The following is a 22,797-nucleotide window of genomic DNA, read 5'->3' on the forward strand; positions in this document are numbered from 1 at the left end:
AGCATACCTCCAAAGTGATCCGAAGCACCATTATTTTGGCCTGTCTGTTCAGGCACTGTATCACCCTATATGAATCTGCTCAGACCTTGATAACATCAAGGAGTCTTTTCTCTCAACCTCACTACTGTCGCAAACATGGTTGGTGGGGACATGAAACAGGCCCTTTTCAGTGGCTGCTCCCCAAACTTTGGAACTTCTTTGCCAGGGAGGCCATCATGGACTCTTTCCTACTGTCCTTCCACCGACAGGCAAAATCTTTTTTATTCTAACAGTCTTTTAAAACAAAGTTTTAAAGAATGGGCTGTGAAGTGTTTCAGTACTATAGTTTAATTCTATTTTAATGTTCACTTTTTGTATGTTTTTAACTGTATATTTTTTAAAAAAAATTGTAAGTCACTTCGAGCTCTAATTTTGGGAGAAAGTCAGAACATAAATAAATAGCTTAAGCTAGGATTGCTAGGATTGATGTCAGCACTGGACTATGACTGGAGACCAGGGTTCAATTCCCACTGGGTGACCTTGGGGCAAAGAACATGCTCTCAGCTTCAGGGGAAGGCCAAGGCAAACCCCCTCTCAACAAATCTTGCCAAGAAAAGCCCATGACAGGTTCACCTTATTGCCATAGGTTGGAAACAACCTAAAGGCATGCAACAAGAAGAAGCTAGGATTTATTGAAAGACATCTTGATCAGAAACCTTTTTTGATCTTGGTTTATTTGAATAAACAATCATTTCATCTAACTACAGTTTCTCCTTTCTGAGTATATTCTCCTTGCTGTAAAATGGAACAGGGAGGATGTGGCACTGGAGCAGGCCTGCTAATGTAGGCGTGGGACAGACCGCCCAAAAAGGGCAAACTCTCAGCGCCTGTTTTTCCGCTGGAGGGAAGCTGCAGCCACCAAACTGCATGGCATCCTGCTGGCAGAAAAAGAACCCGTGAAAAGCGGGGTTTTCTAAAGCCAGTGCGGTGGCATAATCAGTGCACCATTGGTGCACTGGTTACATAAGCATCGCGTGGTGCTGTACAGACGCCGCGCACACTTACGTAACAATGGTGGCACCCATGTATACAGAGCACCACCATTTTTGCGCCCTCATCATGTGCTAAAATTGCAGAGCGTGTGGGCACTCCGCCCCCAGGCAACCCTAGCACATGATGAGGGCATCGCAAAGGGCCCATATGTAACGGACCGTAGTATTACACTATAATTTAGTGCATCTACACTGTGAAAATAATGCAGAATAATGCAGTTTGACACTGCTTTAACTGCCATAATTCAATGCTATGGAATTGAGAGACTTAGCCTTCCCTGTTAGAGAGCTCTGGTGCCACAACAAACTACAAATCCCAGGATTCCATCTTTAAAAACAATCAGGATAGGCCTGCAAGAAAAGACTGGTCTTTAATGCTGTCTTAAATTCAGATGGTGTATTCAGCTATCAAATATTTTCCGATATATTGTTCCACAGTTGTGAGGGCTGCTGAAGAGAAAGTCCTTGGTGCCAGTTGAGGAAAGTCCTCTGGCTGACTAGAATAAATGTCCTCCAGAGAACCTGAATGTATGGTACAGATTATAACTCTTAAAACATGTAAAGATGGGACATATTAAACTCATCCAGCATAATTAAAACATGCTAATTTAAAATTCTTAGTTTAAAATCAATTGGGTAGGCCTGCTGAAAGAGATAGGTGTTTAATACCCTTTTAAGATTAGACAGCATATTAAACTGTCAAATGTCTCCCAGCATGTCATTCCACAGGCAAGGGGTGGGCAATGAAAAAGTCCTCTGGATGACAGTTGCCAGTCTAGTCCTGAAGTAAATGTCCTCCAGAGTACCTGAGTGTCTGAGGCAGATTATACAGGAGGAAGAGATCCCACAGGTAATCTGGACCCAAATAATTTAGGACTTTAAAGGTAATAAACAACATTTTGTAACCTACCTGGGAACTAATTGAAAACATATGGAATGATTTTAATATTGGTGTAATAGGATCACTCCTGGATGTATTAGTAATCAATCTGGTTGCCATGCTTTGAACTAATTGAAGTTTCCAAATATGGTACAGAGTTAGCCCAATATACAGCACATTTCAGAAGTCCAGCCTTGAGGTTACCAACATATGCACTACCATCTTTAAAAGAATTATACCTGTACAGATTTCTTTGTGTATATGTATGTTTATATGTGTGTATTCAAACACAATGTATGTGTGTGTATATACACATACAATATATGTGTGTGTGTTACATTACACACACACACACACACACTCTAACAAAATAAATGGCGCTACAAAAAGGGCGGTCTGCCAGCGCCTTATTTTGCTGCAGCGGACAAACTGTGCAACTTCCTCGTGCAGAAAAAAGAACTGGATTCTTTTTGCGGCGCCATTGTGATGCCACAGTGTGCCAATGGCACACTCTCAAAGTCACAATGTTGCGATGTGCGGACGCTAAGTGTCCGTCGCATCAAAATGGCGGTGCCCATCTGTACGGGTCACCACCATTTTGACGTACGAAATACGTGCTAGGGTTGTGGGGCGTCTGTAAGCGACGCCCCGAGGCAACTCTAGCATGTATTCCTTACATGCTAGAAGGCCCATCTGTACTGAGTCACTACCCACATTTATTAAGGTACTTCTAGGATTTTGGAAAGCCTTCCTAGAAGATTTATATCTAGCTAATCCAAAATGTATTTTTAGACATTTTGGATAGCATCCTTCTTTTGGAAGTGCACTGAAGCCAAGAATAGTTGTGTACTCAGAAAGATCTGCTAGGAAACAGAATATGTTTTTGTTCCTTATTTAGAGTTTTTTACAGTATCATGAAGACTTAAAAGATTTTTTTTTAGTTCCCTAAATATTTTTCAGAATGCATGGGCATATTATTTAGGCAGGAGTTATTTGGACCTAATTAGGCTTGCCATATCCCGCCTGTGGGCGGGACTTTCCCGGTTTTGGGTGGGTCCGCACGGTCCCACCCCGGGTTGGCCCCGCCCCTGGGATTTCCCCCGTCCTCGGGCTTTGTTGCAAAGTCTGCAACAGCGGTGGCGGGGGAAAGAGAGAGAGGCCCCTGTAGGCCTCTCTCCTTTAGCGCGGGGGCTTCCCTCCCCTCTTTGGCTCCGCTGGAGCCGAGGGAGGGAAAGAAGCCTCGCCTGCCAAGGCCAGACTTCTTTCCCCGCCTGAGCTCCGCCTGCAGAAATGGAGCCCAGGGGGGAAAGAAAGCCTCCCTGGGGGCGGATTCCTTCTCTGCCTGGGCTGCCTCCAACGGAGCCCAGGAAGAGAAGGAATCCTCCCCTCAGAGAGGCTCTTTTTCAAATGTAGGACCAAAAAAAAAAAAAAAAATGTCCTACATTTGAAAATTTTGTCCTACATTTGTCCCGGTTTTAGAGGTCCGGACTAATGGCAACCCTAGACCTAATCACTTATATGCCAGACTCTTCCCTGTATCAGTTTAAAAAGACCTTTTAAGAGTTAAAGAAAAAATTTCCACAGGACAATTACATAGTGGTTTTTTTGGTGGGGTGGGGTGTCCCCACAATGAAACCACCATGAATGACCTGAGATGTAGAAGTGATATGTAGCTGCTTTTGGTCATCCAGAATGGTGGCTGTGTTGATACTCTATAGCACTTTGGAGGAGCTGGAAAATATGGATAGTAGTTCTGAGATAAAGAGCAAAGACTTGGTCTATATGCCTCTTTGTAGCCTCTCCACTTCAACATTAGAAAGAATTTCCTGACAGTAAGAGCTGTTCACAGGTATACACTGTCTCAGGGTGTGGCGGAGTCTCCTTCTTTGGAGGTTTTTAATCAGAGGCTGGATGGCCATCTGTTGGGGGTGCTTTGATTGGGTATTCCTTCACAGCAGAAGATTGGACTAGATGGGCTTTGCGGTCTCTTCAAGCTCTATGATTCTACGATTTGACTGTAAGAATTATGGCTAAACAGATTTGGTGTAATCTTTGGTTTCCACATTGTTTCCAGAACTTAATTTGAGAATTTGAAGCTCGGAAGATTTTTGAGAGTTCTTATAAAAATAATTTTTAAAAAAACCATTGGGTTTTCAGTAGGCTACACACATTTTCCAGAAGGATTGATAAACACTAAATGCAAAGCCTAAACCGTAAGGGTGGACCTATTTCTCAACAGACTGTAGTAGTGCTTAGAGTACAGTATATACAAAAACTGTACACAAAAAGTATACTACTATCTATATATACAAAATATTATACTAGAATTGGAAAATTGTTCCTTCAAACAATCAAAATCATGGGATTATATATGAAGAATGTATGTTTTTCAGTATACCAGAACTTGCCAGTAGATGGCACAGAAGACTATTAAGTTGTTCTTGGCTTGCACTGCTAGTGGCATTTTCTGATGTACAGTTTTATCACTGAATTTATCCTTCAGTGCCTTTATCAGTGGCTTTAAATATTTTGGAAAAACGTTTGTACTAAGTTATGTTTAATTTGTCCAGCTTTTCAATCCCTTTGCCCCACAATCCCTTTGCCCTGCATTTTACACTTCGCTTCCTTTAGAGAGTGATCTATGGATTACAACTCTAGTAGTTCACAATAAACATTTCCGGATGCTTTGTGCTCTTCAACAAAACCTTTTGAATAGTGCTTTCAGCCTTCTGACATGGTTTCAGTGCAGGAGGTGGGATGGTCTGGGTTTGTTAGTTCATTTTTACTTCTTTATATTTTCCAACAGAACTTGGTTGTCTAAAAAACTTTTCCTTCCTTTGCAAGTAATGGGAGGGAATTTTCCTAAGCCATCTCAAAGCTGGTGTTGTAAAGGTTCCCTTCTAGAATGAGGGACATGATTTAGATCCAGGTTGCAGTTCTGTCCCTGGAATACTGTGAAGTATGGAATACTGTCATGTCAGGCCCCCACAACATTCCACAAATGTAATTATGGTCTCTCTGGGAGACAGTTTAGCCTGATAGCAGAGCTTCTCTCTGCTGGTGAAGGAGCCTCTTCTATCTTAAATGAAAGGCAATACTCCTTTAAACAAATCAGAAAGAACTGGTACTTCAACAAAAAAACTAACAATATAAACTTGCCAAGCTTCACTAAACTCATGGAAGAAAAACTACCCATAATGCAGGAGTGTTCTGAAGACCTGCAATATGAATATCATCTCAGGACAGCCAAGAGAAGTTATCAGGATGGTCAGAATGAAAAACAACTAAACCAAAATATGCCACATCTGTTATGTTTTGCCATGCTGAAGGCACAGGTGGGACTATATAAAAATATTTCATTTTTGGTATTCCATGAAAAGTTAATTTCAATATGTAGAGCCCCACTAATCACTTTCAACAAGTGGTCATGCTAGATGACATACATTTAAACCAACATATGTCTGTTCTTTTAAAATAATATTTAGATAGTAAAGTATAAAGAATATTTGGGAATATAGGGCCCATAGAGACAGGCCAAAATAAAGCTGCTTTGGGTCACTTTGGAAGTATGCTGTTTAAATGATGCATGCGTCCTAAGAGGCCAGAAGCTATGCCAAAGCTGTGGTCCAGACCTTAGGACTGGAGCGTGGCTTTGGCATGGCTTCTGGCCTCTTAGGACGCATGCATCATTTAAAAAGCATACCTCCAAAGTGACTCGAAGCAGCTTTATTTTGGCCTGTCTGTACGGGGCCACTGAACCACTATTTGAAGAAAAATTTCAAAAGCTTGCTTGTGTTCAAGCACAGGAAGCCTTTTGTTGAGAGTTGACAGGAACACAGGAATAAGGTGTAAACTTTGAAGCATGAGGTAGCTTTCAATGTATGGGTGCAGTGCATGCCTTCCAACCAGGGCCAGCCCTCCTATTGGACAGGTTGAGATGCTTCCCTCATGTGGAAGACCATGAGGGATGCCAGTGTATGTCCATTTTTCCTGTAGGAGCTCCCACTTCTGCTGTGGTCACCCCACCATCATTATACAGCAAAGCATTGTGGGCGATAGTCTGGAATTGTTTGTAGTGCAGTAGAAGAGATTTATTCCATGATGCCTCCAGTCCCCACTGTCACTAAGAGGAAGGATTCCTTAGAAGTATTTGTGACTACAGATGTAGAAGGGAATGCGATTAGTGTGGTGTTGGGAGGATGTGGCCTGTGTCCTTCCACATCAGGTGATGGGACACTTCTAAAGGCAGTTTTCTATGACTGATTGTAAATGCAGTTTCTTGCAATGAATGGACTGAAAAAACATGTCATTATTTCAAGTGGGTTCCAAGAATGAACTTTTGAAATAATAGCATTTATAGCATAGGTCCTGTCTAGCTGGCGATCTCTTCCCCATCTTTTACTAACTTGCAACTACTTGTTGGAATTAGAACAGATATGCACAGCTTGTGACCAGGGCATGATGAGTGATTTTATAAAAGTAATTCATTATGTAACTCCTAGGAAATGAGTTTGTTACATTGATATTGCACGGGGGGGGGGGAGTTCCTCATTATGTTATAATCCTGTTAGCACAGGATTGATAAGAGGCTGGCGCATATCTTCAAAAGTTCTGCTCCAAATTGATTTTAAAATACTCTTTTCAAGTAGCCTTTAAAAATAAGTAGAAAACATTTCTTGTACTTCTAGTAGCTTATTATTTTGAAAATGTGACTTTGTCACCCACTACATTTTAAAAAGGACTCTTTACTGTTATTATGTTACTTATAACTCATTGTTTTCAAGTGCTGTTTCTGAGCAAACTCAGCACAACCCAGAAAGCCATACTTTGTGCCATGCCAAGCACTCAACAACACTGCCTTTATTCCTAGGCTATCTGAACACTATAGACTGTTAATTGAACTCTTTTTGATTTACTACTGTATTTAGGTTTGGGTTTGTTTTGCTGAGAGGTTGCAGTTGAGATAAACCTGGTTCAGAAGATATTTAACCAAGTTTTAATAGACTGAAGGAGACATTTTGAGCTTCTTGTTGAAAGTAGAACCGTCCTTGAGAAAGCTATGCTTCCATTAATTGTGCTTCATTCTCAGTTTTAAAATGTGCATAATAGAATCACTTTAGAATAATAGGCAGAACATATAACAATCACATGCAAAAATAATATGGTCTACTGCAGAGGTTCTTAAGCTATGGTTCAGGAACCCCCATGGGCTGTGATGTCTTCACAGGGGAGCCAAGGCAAAGATTGGTTAGCTGGATGGGCCTGTACTTTGCCAGACATGTGGCCTTTCTGCTATGAAGAGGACTGGGCTGAGCAGTTGAGTTACAGCAGAGCTGACAGCCAGTCAGCCTTTGCTCTTTTTCCCCCTCTTACTCCTCTCCTTTGCAACTGGGAGCAGTCCATTCTCTTATCAGAAATGCTTCAAGCACCCACCTCCCCTTTGCCTCATTCATTAGGAGGAGAGGAGACCAAGATGGAAGAAGAAGGGAGGGTAAGAAAGAAGTAGTAGATGACCCAGCAAGCTAGTGGCAAAGTGTTTGGCATCCCTCTTCAGCATTGGTGTCAACTGACCTATTCAGAGTAACCAAGTCATTTACACACAATGCAGCTTTCCGCCGCTGCCTGCCTGCCCTGAGTCCTCCCTTGTCCTCCTCTCCCTCTCCTTTCTTGCCAATAGCTCTATACCTACTTTTCCTGCCTTGGCACCATGACACCTCTGCCTCACAATGGGGCTGCTTCCATTGGACCTCAACCCCTCCCCTTTGCCTCTTTTCTACTTTCCACTTCATTTCAGATACCATCAAAGCATTCAGAAGGGCTTGATAGAACCACAGAATCACAGAATCTTTGAGCTGGAAGGGCATGCAAGAGCAGCAGAGTTATGGACTTCCATGTGCACAAGTCCCTATTTGGATAGTGGTTCTTGCTTTCCCACTTCTGGGGAGCAGCGTTTATTACTCTTCAGCCTCAGAACAGGTTGAACAGCAGCACACAGACTCAGCCAGCCTTTGCCTTGACTCCTACCATGTAGCTGTTCTGCTGTCACCCAGCAGCTCAGCCTTCCTCTTCCTCAGAGCTGAGCAGCCACATGTCAGGAGCCAAGGCAAAGGCTGGCTGGCTGGCTGGGCCTGTGTGTTGCCATTCAGTCTGCTCCAGCTACAAACTGGCCAGAAGAAGGAGAAAAGCCTTCTCTCTCCCTTCCATGCCTTTTATGGAAGATTTAATGGATGGTGTTAATGGTTGTTAATGGTTCAGTGCTCAGGCATTCATGTTAATAGTTCAGTTATTGTTATATTTTATTATTATTACTGCTTTTGAATCTTGAGTTCAGCTTTGGTTGTCTGAAGCAACAAAACATATTTAAAGGGGGGGGGGGGTCCTCTGGTAAAGAAAAGGTTAAGAACCACTGGTCTAGGGCTGTAATAAGCATTTCAGTAGTGTTTGTTACCAGTTAGGTTTTGCTATCTGGGACTTTTTGTTATGCAAGAAGTCAATTCCGATTAGTCATACAAACCCTTCTGTCATTCCATACAACATACTGTATATATCTCAGAGGTTTTATTGTTACCAATAACAAAAAGGTTCATATTATTCAAGTTCTGCATACTTAATATATAAATTGCTTTTCAGCCTTTTAGCTTTCAATAACTTATGAAACATAAGGTTATTCCCATTGTGTGGATAGAGAATTAGAAGAAAAGTCAGTTGCACCCATTAAATTAATGGGTAGAGCTTAATTTGAATTGAGATCTCAGTTATTCTTTGTTATATATCTTTTCCAGAGTGTGCATGAGCTAATGTTGTTACTAAGTAAAGCAGTTTCTTTATCTGACACAGAGAGGCATGATAATAACAAAAAGCAAAGCTGCAAATATCTCTTGAGTTCACATAAGAGTAAAAACAACTCTCTTCTAGCAGATATTAATGTTGTTGCAGCTGTAGATTCCAACACTGATTTCTGTTGATTTAAGATGAGTCTGATATTCATAAAAACTCTTCTGAAGTTTTTGGACTCCAGCATACATTTATGTTTGAGCTGGCCTCTTTCATCAGCTGCTGGCTGTTGCAATATTGTTGCTTACGCTCAAGAAAAAGCAGGCATGCGTGTGTTGATAAGTATGCCTGATAACTATACAGCACTTAGGCTGTTCTATTGTAGATTTTACTTGTAATAAAGCTGTATTCCCTATCATGTCCTAAATCGACTGCATTGCTAGTGTATAAAAACTGGGTGGTAGTGGAGTTCCTTTGTTTTATTTTGCAGTTGTGATGGTAGCAATGCTTGCTTTTTAAAAAAATAAAGCTTGCAGGGAGGACTTTAAGGCTTCTTCCAAAATGTATCCAGTGATAACTTTCTCCAGCCTCCATTTTTTCCCCTAATGATTTCCATCTTGTAGCCAAACTTATAGAGCTATATTTTAACATGCTGGAGGAGTAGGTGAGACAGATTTATCTGCTCTCCCCTTTTCTTTCTGTTTTGGTGTTCATAAATGTACACTAATATGAAATTCTGGAGGCAGTTTATGGTTACTTGGCTTATATGCAGGCACACACAGCTACAATTAGGGATTGGCTAGAGTACAATCCCATTCTTGCCTACTAGCTCAAGCTTATAGCATTCTTTACTGCAGACATGATGCTGCAACCCAACACTGAAAGTCTGTGTTTCTCTCTTTACCATTTTAGCACAGAATTTTAGGGCTGGAAAGGGTGGCAAGAACCATCTACTCCAAACCCCTGCCATGAAAGTCGCAATTAAAGCACTCCTGAAAGATGCTCCTCCAACCTTTATTTAAAGACCCCAGAAGAAGGAGAGTGTTTGAAAGATTTTATTTTAAAGACATTCTTCCTAACGTTAAGGCAGAATCACTTTTCTCATAATTTAAATTCATTGATTCATGTTCTAATCTCTGGAGCATCAGAAGATAAGCTGTTCTCTGAACATGTTCCAGCTTGTCAATATCCTTTTTGATTGGTTGTGGCCAGCACTGGACACCATATTCCAGGTTAGGTCTGACCAAAGCAGAATAGAGTGGCACTACTATTTCCCCCAATCTGGATATGTTCCTGTTGATGCAGCCTAGGATTACATTGTTGCTGTTTTTTGGCTGCCCCATTACAGCTTTGACCCATGTCTAGTATGTAGTCTACTAATATCCCTATGATCTTTTCACATCTGCTACTTTAAAGCCTGGTGTCATCCATCCTATATTTGTGTGTTTCATTTTTCCTGGTGAGATATAATAACTTACATTTCTTCCTGTTGAAATTCATTGTGTTAGTTTGGGCTGCACTCTCCACTCTTTCATGGTTATTTTGAATTCTAATTCCTCTGAGGTATTTGTTATCCCCATTCAATTTAGTGTCGTATCCAAATTTGATAAGAATGCTTTCTATTCCATCATCTAAGTCATTTGTAAAGATATAAAACAATGTTAATGCTACTAAAAATTCCAGCTAGACAGAGGATGAGGAGGTAAAAAGATCAGTTGGACAGGGGTAAAAATGTTTATCAAAATGAGCTTCTTTCTGAAAGTCTTTGTTAATTAAGGAATATTTATACAGCCGCCCCCATCTGCTTAACTCTGGCCATGAAATGTTTATCCAAACAAAATATAAATAGTAGTTATGGAAAATGGGCAGCCACTAGGATATTTCATGTGTATCTTTAACTGTACTGAATTCAGTGCATGGGAAGTGTCATTGCAAAAGGTGTTCTTTGTTCATGTTACAGACTACCATGAAACAGGAAAAAAGGGATGTTTCAGCCTTCCTTAGCATATTGCCCTTTAAACTTTTAGATGTGTTTGCTGGGATTATGGGAGTTATAGTTCAACACATCAGGAAGGAACCAGGATGGAATAAGCTGCTCTGAATTCGGTGCTTCCCATTACATCGTTTGTAGTTTATAGTCAGTGCTTCATCGGGGCCTTGAGAGTACATGGCTTTCTAGCTAGAAACTGGAGGACTTATGGAATGATGTGTTTTAAGTAGGCATTCTTTTGCATTTGGAATTAGAGGGTGTTTGAAAATTTGTACTCCATGATTCATTTTTTTAAATCCCAGCTGGGAGAAAGGGAGTGGCTAGAAAACATTTGGAATGGAAAACAAGCAGGCAAGAAAGCTATCAAGGCTTTATTATCACTTTTCCCATTCTTACCTGTATTCACAAGTGTGAATTCAAATCAGGCTACTTATCTAGAATTAAATATTTTTGTGTGTAACATCTTGGTTGCATCTTGCAACCCAGTCCTGTGAATTAGAAGCAGCTCCCCAAAGATTCATATAAATGTGCAAAGCTACAGCTTTATAGAAAGCTAAGTGATACTTAAAACATCCTGAAAAGTTCAAGGTTAGACAATGGATCTAAGGACAAAGACTTGAGTGCCATCTTACTAGAGAACTGCTTCTTGAGTTTTTCCTGTCTGGGGTGGGGGAATGCAATCTGTCTTTTTATTGCTCTAGTGTATGTTTTGTATCAGTGCATGCATGAGAATGGAAAGCACACCCGCTAGTTGGTATGTTCAGGCCACAGGATTTACATTTATTTGTTCATTGTACCAACTAAGTGCCAGCCAGGTGTCACACAGTCAACACCAGTCTGTACCATCCTCACCCCTTCTAGACAGAAAATTTAGAAGACAGTTCCTGGTACATCTCCTGCCATGCAACTCAAACCTCAGCAGTTCCTCTCTTTGGACTTGAGATACAGTGCCAGTGATTCCAATGTACAAAAGGTGTCAAATACAATGTGTCCTTGGTATCCACTAGGGCAGTGGTACTCAGACTTTTTACCTTTGGGATCCTTTACATCTACATGCGGATGTCATAACCCCCCCCCCTTTGATGGAGTATATTAATAAAAATATTTTGTTTATTTTGTGTATAATTTCATTTGCATTCATGAATATTAATATTTTAACATTTTATAAGGAAATAACATCATTCAAATAAGAGCAGTTTTATTTAAGTAAGTTCTATATTTAATCCAAAACATGTGTTAATTTTACACATAAAAACATTTGTGAAGAGGAGGAGGGATCAGGGCTTCCAAGTCTCATGCCCCCCCTTTGAACAACCCTCCCCCCCAGGGTGCCACTTCTCTGTTTGAGAACCATTGCTCTATGACCCACAATGGATACCAAAATCCATGGATGCTCAATTCCCATTATATATAATGGTATAGTAAAATGGTGTCCCTTAAAAATGGCAAAATCAAGGTTTGCTTTTTCTGAATTTATTTTTTGGGTGAGTACTTTTAAGCTGTGGGTAGTTTAATCTGTGGATGCAGAATCCATGGATACAGCAGGTCAACTGTATTGCAGTAGGAATTGTCATTCCTAGGTTTTTCTGAAGATTTGCGTGAATTAGTGTAAAACAGAACATTTTCTGGTTTGACAAATGAGTAAATGGCTGTTACTATTCAGACTCAAGGCAGGACATTTTCTTATATACAGTATTGTCTAAGCAGCTGTCTTTGAAAACTTGCACAGTAGTACAGTATTGAAAACATCTTTCTCAATGTAAATCCTAGTTCCTCTCTCCATGACAATAAAGAAATGAAGGGTCCTGCTATGAGGATGAGAGGTTGTAGAAAAAAGAGCTGCCTGACTTACCAGGCCAGCCAAGTTCCTGGGGGGGGGGGGGGAGGCATTGGGCCCATGGTGGCTTCTCTGCCCAGGTCTGAGCTCTGGCACACTCCCAGAAGGCTCTGGGAGTCATCCTTGGGACCAAATTGGCTCCCCGGGCCTCTGGTGGGTGGGACTTCCAGCCACCGCTCGGGACTATGGCTCCCAGAGGGCTTTGTGGCCGGAAGCACTTCCCCTTTGCCCAGCGGCAGCCTCCCTGATTGGCTGAGAGGCTGGAAGGAGGTGGAACGTCCACCCACTATCTCGCCCGAGTGGTGCATCAAGCTATATAAGGCCACCTGACCGGGAGCTTGGCACCATTCCAGTTGGGTTCTTTTATGGTGGTAGCATGGGCCATAAATCTGATGGGTGTGGCTTCCTGTGCTGCATATCACAGGATTGGGAGTCCCACTGGGACCCGGGGATGCTGGGAGCGGTGAGGTATTGCCATTGTGGGGGCAACTCTTTATTGGCATCCTCCAGTGACAAAGAGGCAAACATACAGACATGTGATCAATCGCATACCCCCTTTCTGTCATCCCGAGACCTGGCTAGGATCAGCAACTTGGTTCATCAAACAACAGGGGTTGGTCAATGTCAGATACAGACTCATGCATTTTGAACAACCCTACCCATCAGCTGTACTTAGTAAAGTTGTGGCCTTTTCCCTTCCAAATGTGTGTCCTGATGTTTCCTTCCATGAGGTCTCCCCTTCCCTGCAAAAACATATGCATAATACAGGGATTCCCCCCCCCCCCCCCCCAGGCCAGATACAGAACAGTTTGGAAAACTAAGAAAAATTGAGTGTTTTTTTTCCTTGTACTGTATTGTATGTTTAATAATATTCCATTAAATATTTAACAATATTGAATAAAGGGCCTTTTAAAAAAATCTTAATCCTTAAAGTAATTTTTTAAAAATATAATGAGTCTGATCTTTGGTCTATCCAAAAACCTTCCAGGAGTGCATGATATGAAATCATTTTAGGCAGAGTGCCACATATTTTTATAAGCAGTCAATCCTTGTGTTTTCCAGAAACCTGTGCCTGTTCCAATAAGGAAAGGGTGTGGTTTTGTCTCTGAAGTCACACTGAGCTGTGTTTCTTGAAGCACTGAAAAACTTCATTTGAAGTCAGGGATCATCTTATTTATTTATTAATTTATTTACAGTATTTATACCCTGTTCTTAAGCCACAAAGGCTCTCAGAGCGGCTTACAGTGTTAAATTGACAGTTTCCTGTCCTCAGGCTTACAGTCCTCCTCCTCCTCCTCCTCACTTCCAAATCATCATCATCATCTGTCCTTTTTTATTTGTTATTTGTTACAGTTATTTGTTTCATTGTGATTTTTAGCTTATTGTTAATATTTTATCATATGATAGTTTTATATTTCTTTATATTCTTGTACTGTAAGCTGCCTTTAAAATTGTTCACGGTATCATATACTCATGGAATTAGGTGGGTTTGAAATGTTAAAAAAAATCCTCCTTTGAGGAGATAGAAGAAGCAAATCTTGGAGGATGTGGATTTCAGAATCATAGAATCATAGTTGGAAGAGACTGCAAGGGCCATCCAGTCCAACCCTCTGCCATGCAGGAACTCTCAGTCAAACCACCCCCAACAGATGGCCATCCTGCCTCTGCTTAAAGACCTCCAAGGAGGGAGATTCCACTACACTCCGAGGGAGTGTGTTCCACTGTTGAACAGCCCTTACTGTCAGGAAGGTCTTCCTTTTCCTGTAGCTTGTATCCATTGCTCTGGGTCCTAGTTTCTGGAGCAGCAGAAAACAAGTCAGCTCCCTCCTCAATATGAAGGCAAGGAAAGCTTTGTTTTGAATGGCATGGAAAGCTGGCTTGTGTGAGGTGATAGAGTAAAGTAGAACACCCTTTATGGGTACACAGGAAATGCATAGGGAGGGAAATTACATCTGCTCAAAACCAGTGATTGCATCTTCTCAGCACATGGGACCAGTTGGAGCCTGACCTGAAAACCTACAATACAGTTTTGACTGCAATTGAGTTTACCCATTTCTGAACTGGCAGAACTCAGTTGCATTCATTTGAAGTTACAGATCATTGGTGAACATAGTGCATCTGGTCCAAGACACCCCCCCCCCCCCCCGCAGCACCTTAAAGTAGTGGCCCCATGTGTAGTGAATGAATGAAGAAACCAGCTATTCACTTCAATAATCCTTAAGCTGCATTTGAATATTCTATAAATTGTAGTTTTGCAAGCATATAAACAAAAATGGTTAACTTGAACTTCCAGGGCAGTATTATTTTTGTAGTTTCTTTAACTACACTTGGAAAGAGACTAAAAGAAAGTAATTGTCATTTGGTTTGCAGTTGCAAGAATCTGATCACCCACTTCGGCAGACTTGATCCTCATTTTTACTGCCAATGTGTTTTGTTGCTTTATGGGACTTGGGCTGATTAGCAGAGGATACTATCAGATTTTCCCTACAGAGGCCCCAGCTCTAGACCAAAGAAGTCAACACTTTGAAGCTTCATTTCTAGCAGGAAGCGTGACCCTAAATGACATCTCTGAACTGCCTTTCAGTGTACTAATGGCATCAAAACTCTCTTCTCTATGTGCAACAAACTAGAAGTTTCTTAATGCATCCATGTTGACAAAAGGAAAGCCAGATGTCTTGCTTTTAATGGGGTTTATTGTATATTAGTCACCATTATTTCTTCCTGTTTCATAGTTCTTAAGGTAGAGTTTGTGGAATCCTAGCTATGCAAGACTAGCATAGAAGGGAGTAGAACAGTTAGTGTAGAAGGCTATTTATGATATCCATCTTAAGTCATTCATGGGGAATGATGGGGAAATAAACAAACAGAAAAATTGTTCTTGTTGTTAACTGCCTTTGCATCAATCTCGACCTATGGATGAGACATCTCCAGGCCGCCCTGTCCTCTACTGCTTGGCCCAACTCCTTGCAAACTCATGTTCGTGGTCTCTTTACTGAAGTCCATCTGTCTTGCATGTGGCCTTCCTCTCTTTCTACTTCTCTCCACCTTTCCTAACATTATTGTCTTTCCCAGTGATTCATTCCTTCCCATGATGTGTCCAAAGTATGACAGTCTAAGGCGGGATACACACCGCCATATAGTACGTATACAATACGTACAAGATGGCGCCGGCCCTTCTACATGGCCGGCGCCATCTTTACGTACTGGACGCATAGCGTCCAGACGTGTCACGGCACTAATGATGTAGCGAATGCGCCCTTGGCGCTTCGCTACATCATCCGTGCGCCGCAGAAAGAAGCTCCGAAATGCAGCTTCCTTTTTGCTCCGCGCGGGAGCCACGCGGTTTGGATGCTGCGGCTCCCTCGCGGAGCAAATGGCGCCGGCGGGGGAACGCCGCAAAGCGGCGGTTTGTATCCCGCCTAAGTCTTGTCATCTTGACTTCTAGGAGTATTTCTGGTTTCATCTGCTCTAGGACCCATTTGTTTGTCCTTTTGGCTGTCCATGGAATCCTTGGCACTCTCCTTCAGTACCACATCTCAAATGAATTGATTTTTGTCTTATTTTCTTTCTTGACTGTCCAGCTCTCACAGCAATACATGGTAATAGGGAATACAGTGGCCTGTATGATTATGCCTTTTGTGCTGTGTTGTATGTCTTTGCATTTTAGAATCTGTTCTAGTTCTTTCATAGACACCCTCCCCATTCTTAATCTTCTTCTGATTTCCTCGCTGCAGTCCCCGTTCCGATCAATGTTTGATCCCAGATATGAGAACTCTTTTACTGTTTATATTTTCTCATTGTCTAGTTTGAATATGTGTAAGTTCTCTGTGGTCATTATTTTTGTTTTCTTCATGTTCACCACTAAACCTGCCTTTGCACTTTGTTCTTTGGTCTTCCTAAGTAGTTGTTCCAGGCCTGTGAGGTTCTCTGCTAGTATTATGGTGTCGTCAGCATATCTGATTGTTGATATTTCTTTCTCCTATTTTTTCTCCTCCCTCTTTCATCTCCAAGCCTGCTTTCCTTACAATATGTTCTATGTATAAGTTGAATGGGTAGGATGATAGGATGCACCCTTGTCTGACTCCTTTGCCAATTGGGAACCATTCTGTTTCTCCATGTTCTGTCTTAACAGTAGCCTCTTGTCCTCAGTACAGATTTCTCATTAGGACTATCAGATGTGTTGGCACTCCCATGTCTTTAAGGGCATTCCATAGTCTTTCATGATCTATGCAGTCAAAGGCATTGCTATAGTCTCTAAAACACATGCTGATTTTTTTAAACTCCCTGCTACGCTCCATTAGCCATCATATATTTGCAATGTGATCCCTGGTGCCTCTTCCTTTCCTGAACCCTGCTTGGACCATGTATGGTTGGAGCCTATGGCGTTTTATCACACATGGCCATGTGTCCTTCATGTTGTCATCTCTTTTATATAACTCTTCCATGTATTGCATCAATTGACTTTTTATTCCTTCTTGGTCTTGAATTATGTTATTTTTATTGTTGTAGAGTGTCCCGGTCCATCTCCTTTTTGTTTTGTTTCTCTTCTTTCCTTTATTGCTTGTAGTGTTTTATCTTTTTTTTTTGTTCCATCATAAAGAAGTTTATTGTTAAAAGCTAAAAGCTGTCACAATATAAAATGGATCCAAACAGTAAATACAAAAACAGTATAAAAAAATCAAGGCACAAAAACCACAAATAAAACAACATGGTAAAATTAGTAAGAGAGACCCATCAACAAAAAACAATAATACATCATAAATGATAAAATAATAGAAACATAAAACTAGAATGGTTCTAGCCGTCATTCCGATCGAGAAAACTGATTCTAATCTTGCTAGCAGTTAAACCAAATTTTGTTACCATTGAAGTAACAAATACATTGTTGCCGGCCAAAAGGACACAAATCTGCTGAAGGCAAGATCTATCGGAAAGGGATTTTAAAATACATTCAAGAAACCTTTGTCTAGGAGATATATACAGAGGACAACGTAAAAGGTAATGTTCGATATTCTCCACTTCCCCAGTTTTGCAGATACATAGTCTTAGATGGACAGGTGTGTTATTATATCTGCCCATCAAATAGGCAGAAGGCATACATTGGCACCTTAGAGCAGTAAATGCTTTTCTAGCAGGGGCCAGAGTAAGATTATTAAAGTAATGCTCTAACCCAAACAATGTCTTATACAATGGGTACCAAAAAGAAAAAGAAGAGTTCAAGAGTGAAAGAAGATCGGCCCATTTGGAAGCAAGATAAATTTTCTCTTTAATCAGTTGCTTAACTCTACGGGTGGCATAATTTGGAAGTGAGTCCACATTAATCTCATAGTTCTGCAATATTGTTCTAACGATACGTACCCAGGAGCTAGGAGAGTTAACAGATATTTGTTATAAAATACATTTTTGGGGAGCCTGGAATCACTCATGGATAACAACTTTAGCCAGTAGAAAGCAAGAGCAGTATGAGTACTAGCTTGAAGAGTAGTTTGGCCTGCTTCAGCTCTCAGAAAAGAGACAGGGGTAGACTTAGGTACAGCCAACAGGGATCTTAAAAATAAGTTCTGAACGGTTTCTAAATTTCAGACACTGTTGTATCCCCAAATTTCTGCTCCGTATAATAACTGAGGAACAATTTTTCCTCGATAACTTTGATAGTAGGTGCTACTAAATGACCTCCTTGAAGTCTATGGAATTTCAACAGAGAATTTATAGAGAGGGATGATTTTAGCTTAGTAGCAACAAAATGAGTTTTCCATGACAAATTAGATTGAAATCATAAATCCAAGTAATTGTAATAGGATTGTTGATCAATAGATTTTGCCTCAAGGCTCCACTGATGAAGTTTTTTTTTTACCCAAAACCACAACTATATATGGGACGGGAAAAAGCCAAGAATAAAACAAAACTATATGCAGGATATAGTTGAAAGAGGGGGGTTGGCTGTACCAAATATAAGAATATATTATGAAGCATGTGTTTTAGTTTGGATAAGTGAATGGCTGAAATTGAAGGAAAAGAAATTACTTAAATTGGAAGGATATGATCTAAGATTTGGTTTTCACGCATATCTATTCTATGGGAAAATGAATCAAGATTTTAAAAATCATTATGTTAGAGCGTCATTGTATAGAATTTGGGCAAGATACAAAAGTTAGATATGCCCTCATATACTGATGTGGTTATCCTCACATGAAGCATTGTTTAATACTGACCCCCAAAAGAAAGAGAATTGGTTACCATATAAAGAAATTCTAAAGAAAAATAAGAAAGAATGGGAAATGAAATCAATAGATCAAATAAGATGTGAATGGTTTCTTTATCATCAAATGGAATCTAGATTTAGAATGGATTAAAAAAAATGGACATTGCTTAAAATATGAAAAATTTGGAGGAAATAATGTTAAAGGAGAAACCTGCCATGTTATCTAGATTATATAAAAAAATTGTTGGAAGATCAATGAGAAGAAGAAATAAATAAAAGATAATATGATAAAGTGGGCGAAAGATTGTGGGAAACCACTGGAATTAAGACAGTGGGAAATATAATGGAAAAAAAGATTAAAATACATGGTAAGCCAAGACATAAAAGAACATTTTTATAAGATCATATACAGATGGCATCTCTCTCCTGATAAATTGTATAAAATATATGGGAAGGGGGACAAAACATCTGCTGGAAATGCGAAAGGGAAAAGAGCACCTTTTTTCACCTTTGGTGGGAATGTGTAGAAACTAAAAGGTTTTGGAATATGATAAATAATGGAATCAAAGAAATATTTGAAGTAGAGTTAAAACTGAAGCTGGAAATACTGTTATTGAATATGATAGATGATAAAGAAGAAAAGATATTTGGTAAAATGATCTTTTATAAGCTGACTGCAGCTAGATTGATCTACGCTAGATATTGGAAAATAAAGAAAGAAATCAAAATTGATGAATGGATACATAAATTGTTAGAAATTATGGAAATTGACATAATTAAAAAAAGATTGACAGATAATACAAATGAAAGTCCAAAACGAGAGGAAGAGGAAAAATAGATACAAAAAATTGGGAGAAACTTTATGATTTCATAAGGGAAAAATGGCAAAACATACAAAATATAATTTAAAAGACACTTAAGAAAAGTAAGAAAGAATTGGAAAAAAGAAGGGAATTATTAGTAGTTAAGAATATGTGCGGATAATATGGAAAGTAAGATGAGGAAATAGGAAAATAGTGAAGAACACAAAATTAAGTAGAAATATTACATAAGATGATATAAGACAAGCAGAAGGATTGGGAAAATGAAACGGAAAAAGGTTTGACTGAAGGAAGTCGTGTCTTTGTTAAGCGTTAGAAGATGTATTGGAAGAGAGAGTGAATAAATGGAATTTAATAACTAATATTAAAAAAACCCACAACTTTGGTTTTGGAGTGATTAACTATTAACATTTCCTTTGTACAGCATTCACTTAGCTTCTTTAAGAGTCTGTACATTCCAATTAAGGTGACCGAGATCAGAACAAAATCGTTGGCATATACCAACACTGAAAGTTTATTATCCTGAATAGTAGCTGGGAATTTTTTTTTATCCTTTTAAGGCCTGGATGGCATCATTAATATAAAAATTAAATAAAAACGGTGCCAGAAGACAACCCTGGCATACACCTCTATCTGTGGGGATGCTATCGGATAGAACCCATTTGCCCCAAGTCGAACCCTGATGGTAGTATTATGATGTAGTGTTTTATCTGTCATCCATGGTTTCTTCACTTTCATTTTGGCTGTTGGAAATGTCTTTATACATTCTTCTTTTATTATGTCCATGGCATTAGACCAAAGCTCTTCCGGTTCAAGATCTATTATTCTTAGTACTGCAAATCCTTATATTCCTTATATTGTCAATGAATTCTGTGGAAATGTTGTTGAAATCATATTTTGGTATGATGATTGGTTTTGATCTCTTCTTGAGTTTTACTTTTATTTTTGAAATGAGTAGTTCGCAGTCTGTGCCACAATCAGCACCTGGTCTAGTCTTGGCCATCAGTATGGAGCTTCATCTCTGTGTTTTAATTGTGTATGGGTTTAAAATTTTATCGTTCCTTGCTGAATTCGTTGCAGTACTGATAGTTAGCATTTGTGGCAGAAAGCTCAGATATAGATTTAATTAAAAAGAAACAAGCAAACAAATATCTGTACTGTGAAGAAAATGTCCTGCATCATTAACTACAGAGGTTTAGATTAGGTGATCAGGAAGCTGATCATAGGGAACAAAGCCAGAGTAATGGAGAGCATGATAGGACTGAGCATTCATCTTTTCCTCCCTGTAATGTCTGGTTCAAAGTTGAGAAGAAAAACAAAAAGAAAAGCAATGAAAGTAAACTATGGCGGGATACAGACCTCCGCTTTGCAGCGGTCTCCCGCCGGCGCCATTTGCTCCGCACTGGAGCTGTAGCAGCCAAACCGCGCGGCTCCCGCGCGGAGCAAAAAAGAAGCTCCATTTCGGAGCTTCTTTTTGCGGCGCCTCTATGACGTTGCGAGGCGCCGCTGGCGCATTCGCGACGTCATAGGCGCCGCGACACGTCTGGATGCTATGCGTCCAGTACATAAAGATGGCGGTGCCCATGTGGAAGGGGTGCTGCCATCTTGTACGTATTCTATACGTACTAGGGTTAGGGGGGTTCAGAAGCACCGCCCTTTCCTAACCCTAGTACGTATAGAATACGTACTATATGGCTGTTTGTATCCCGCCTATGAACCTCAAAGCATTAATCCTGAGAACCAAATTTTTACTTCTACTTTCAGGATACTTTTAACCTGTTTGGAGCTTCTGCCCTTGCAATTTAACATTTTCAGTGCTCAGTGTAGAATTTCTGAGCATGTACAACATAAGACTCTGTGCCATTAATAACAGCAACATTGCCACAACATCTGGAATTAGGAACATGAGTACAAAGACTATGTGGTGAACAAATGTTTGTGGTTTTCTCCTCATCTCACTGTTTGTTTGTTTTTTAAAAAAGGATGCAGTAATTGAAATGTGACAGAATTACTATGGAATTTTGATACTAGAATGGAATTTTCAGTGGATTTTCTCTACTGTTGAAGAGAGAAAAAGAAGTTGTAGTGGAAATATTAAGGTTTATTGCACAAGCCTTCCTAAATATACGCATAGTAGCACTCAGTATACACCAAGCACTTCCATATCCCATCAAAGGGAAAAGAGGGGAAGGCTAACATAAATAAGCATGGCAGTCACCAGTGGCAGTACCTATGGACATTTAAATTGTATATGTTCATAAAATTGTTTAGAATTAAATAACCCTTGCTTTTGCATATTATAGAACAGAGTAACCCTGGGCATACTAGTGAAGACTGGCTTTACTTATGGCCATTTTACTTTCTAAACAAAAAATCAAGACAGATGTAAATGCCACCACACAGAGATATGCAGATAATCCCATTGCTGCATTGTTTTCCTTTAGCCATCCTCTTTATCAAGGCTGTGAGACAAAGCTGTACAGCACGCACAGATGACCCTGTGAGAGGAGAGAAGAACATGGCAACCATGGATGTGTAAAAAGGACAAATCTAAGCACAATGTAATTAACCTTCTAACAGAGGAGAGAAAACAGGTCATGCTAGAATGATGGAGGACCTCACCTACTCACTGTAGATATTTACATTCCTTTTTTATATTTATATTCCTGTTTGCTGATTAAAGCAAATCTCACTGCTTTGCAGGTACAGTACTGCCGCATTCACCTAACGGGTGTCCTTTGATTGTAGTTATCAAGATTTGCAAAAACAGTAGCTACTAAGTTTGTCAAGCCAGGTAAGTCTCCAGCAGAGTGCAAACATGTGAAGTTCACTTTGGGTCAGTCTGCCAAGATCTGGGCACATTCACATGTGGAGCCCCCATGAGCTGTTGCTTATTTCAGTAAGCCTGTGATATAGCAAGCACTGTAATAAAATAAAAAGAAGAATATACTTCAATATATGTCATGAGTGTTATGCTAGTTTTCCATACTCTTATGCATTTGAGCAGTTTGGGAAACATTTCATCACTTCCAGATTTTCCAGCAACAGCCTCCAGAAGTATATACTTCCACAGGAACCTCACATTCAGTTATGAATGACCTGTACACAACATTTTGTGTCCAGGACATCTGAGGCTTTATTTCTGTTACCATTCTTTGCCAAAACTACTGTAAACCACATCAGTACTCAAAGATAAGTACACAGTTGCTTTCTTTGGTGTGTGTTTTTAAAGAAACCTTTGATATCCACATTATTTTTATGA

The 22,797-nt window shown here is 40.0% G+C and overlaps 1 protein-coding gene across 1 annotated transcript in view; it reads left to right on the forward strand.

The window, feature by feature from the left end:
* The first annotated feature begins 5,153 nt into the window (after window positions 1–5,153).
* Window positions 5,154–22,797, forward strand: part of ARHGAP6 (Rho GTPase activating protein 6) — a 182,552-nt gene continuing 164,908 nt past the window's right edge. The window contains exon 1 of the mRNA XM_042457757.1: window positions 5,154–5,246. Within this exon, the coding sequence (XP_042313691.1) occupies window positions 5,208–5,246 (39 nt within the window). The 5' untranslated portion in view covers window positions 5,154–5,207. The remainder of the gene's footprint in view (window positions 5,247–22,797) is intronic.

The sequence above is a fragment of the Sceloporus undulatus genome, chromosome 3 (genome assembly GCF_019175285.1).
Source record: "Sceloporus undulatus isolate JIND9_A2432 ecotype Alabama chromosome 3, SceUnd_v1.1, whole genome shotgun sequence".
NCBI classification, from domain to species: Eukaryota; Metazoa; Chordata; class Lepidosauria; order Squamata; family Phrynosomatidae; genus Sceloporus; species Sceloporus undulatus.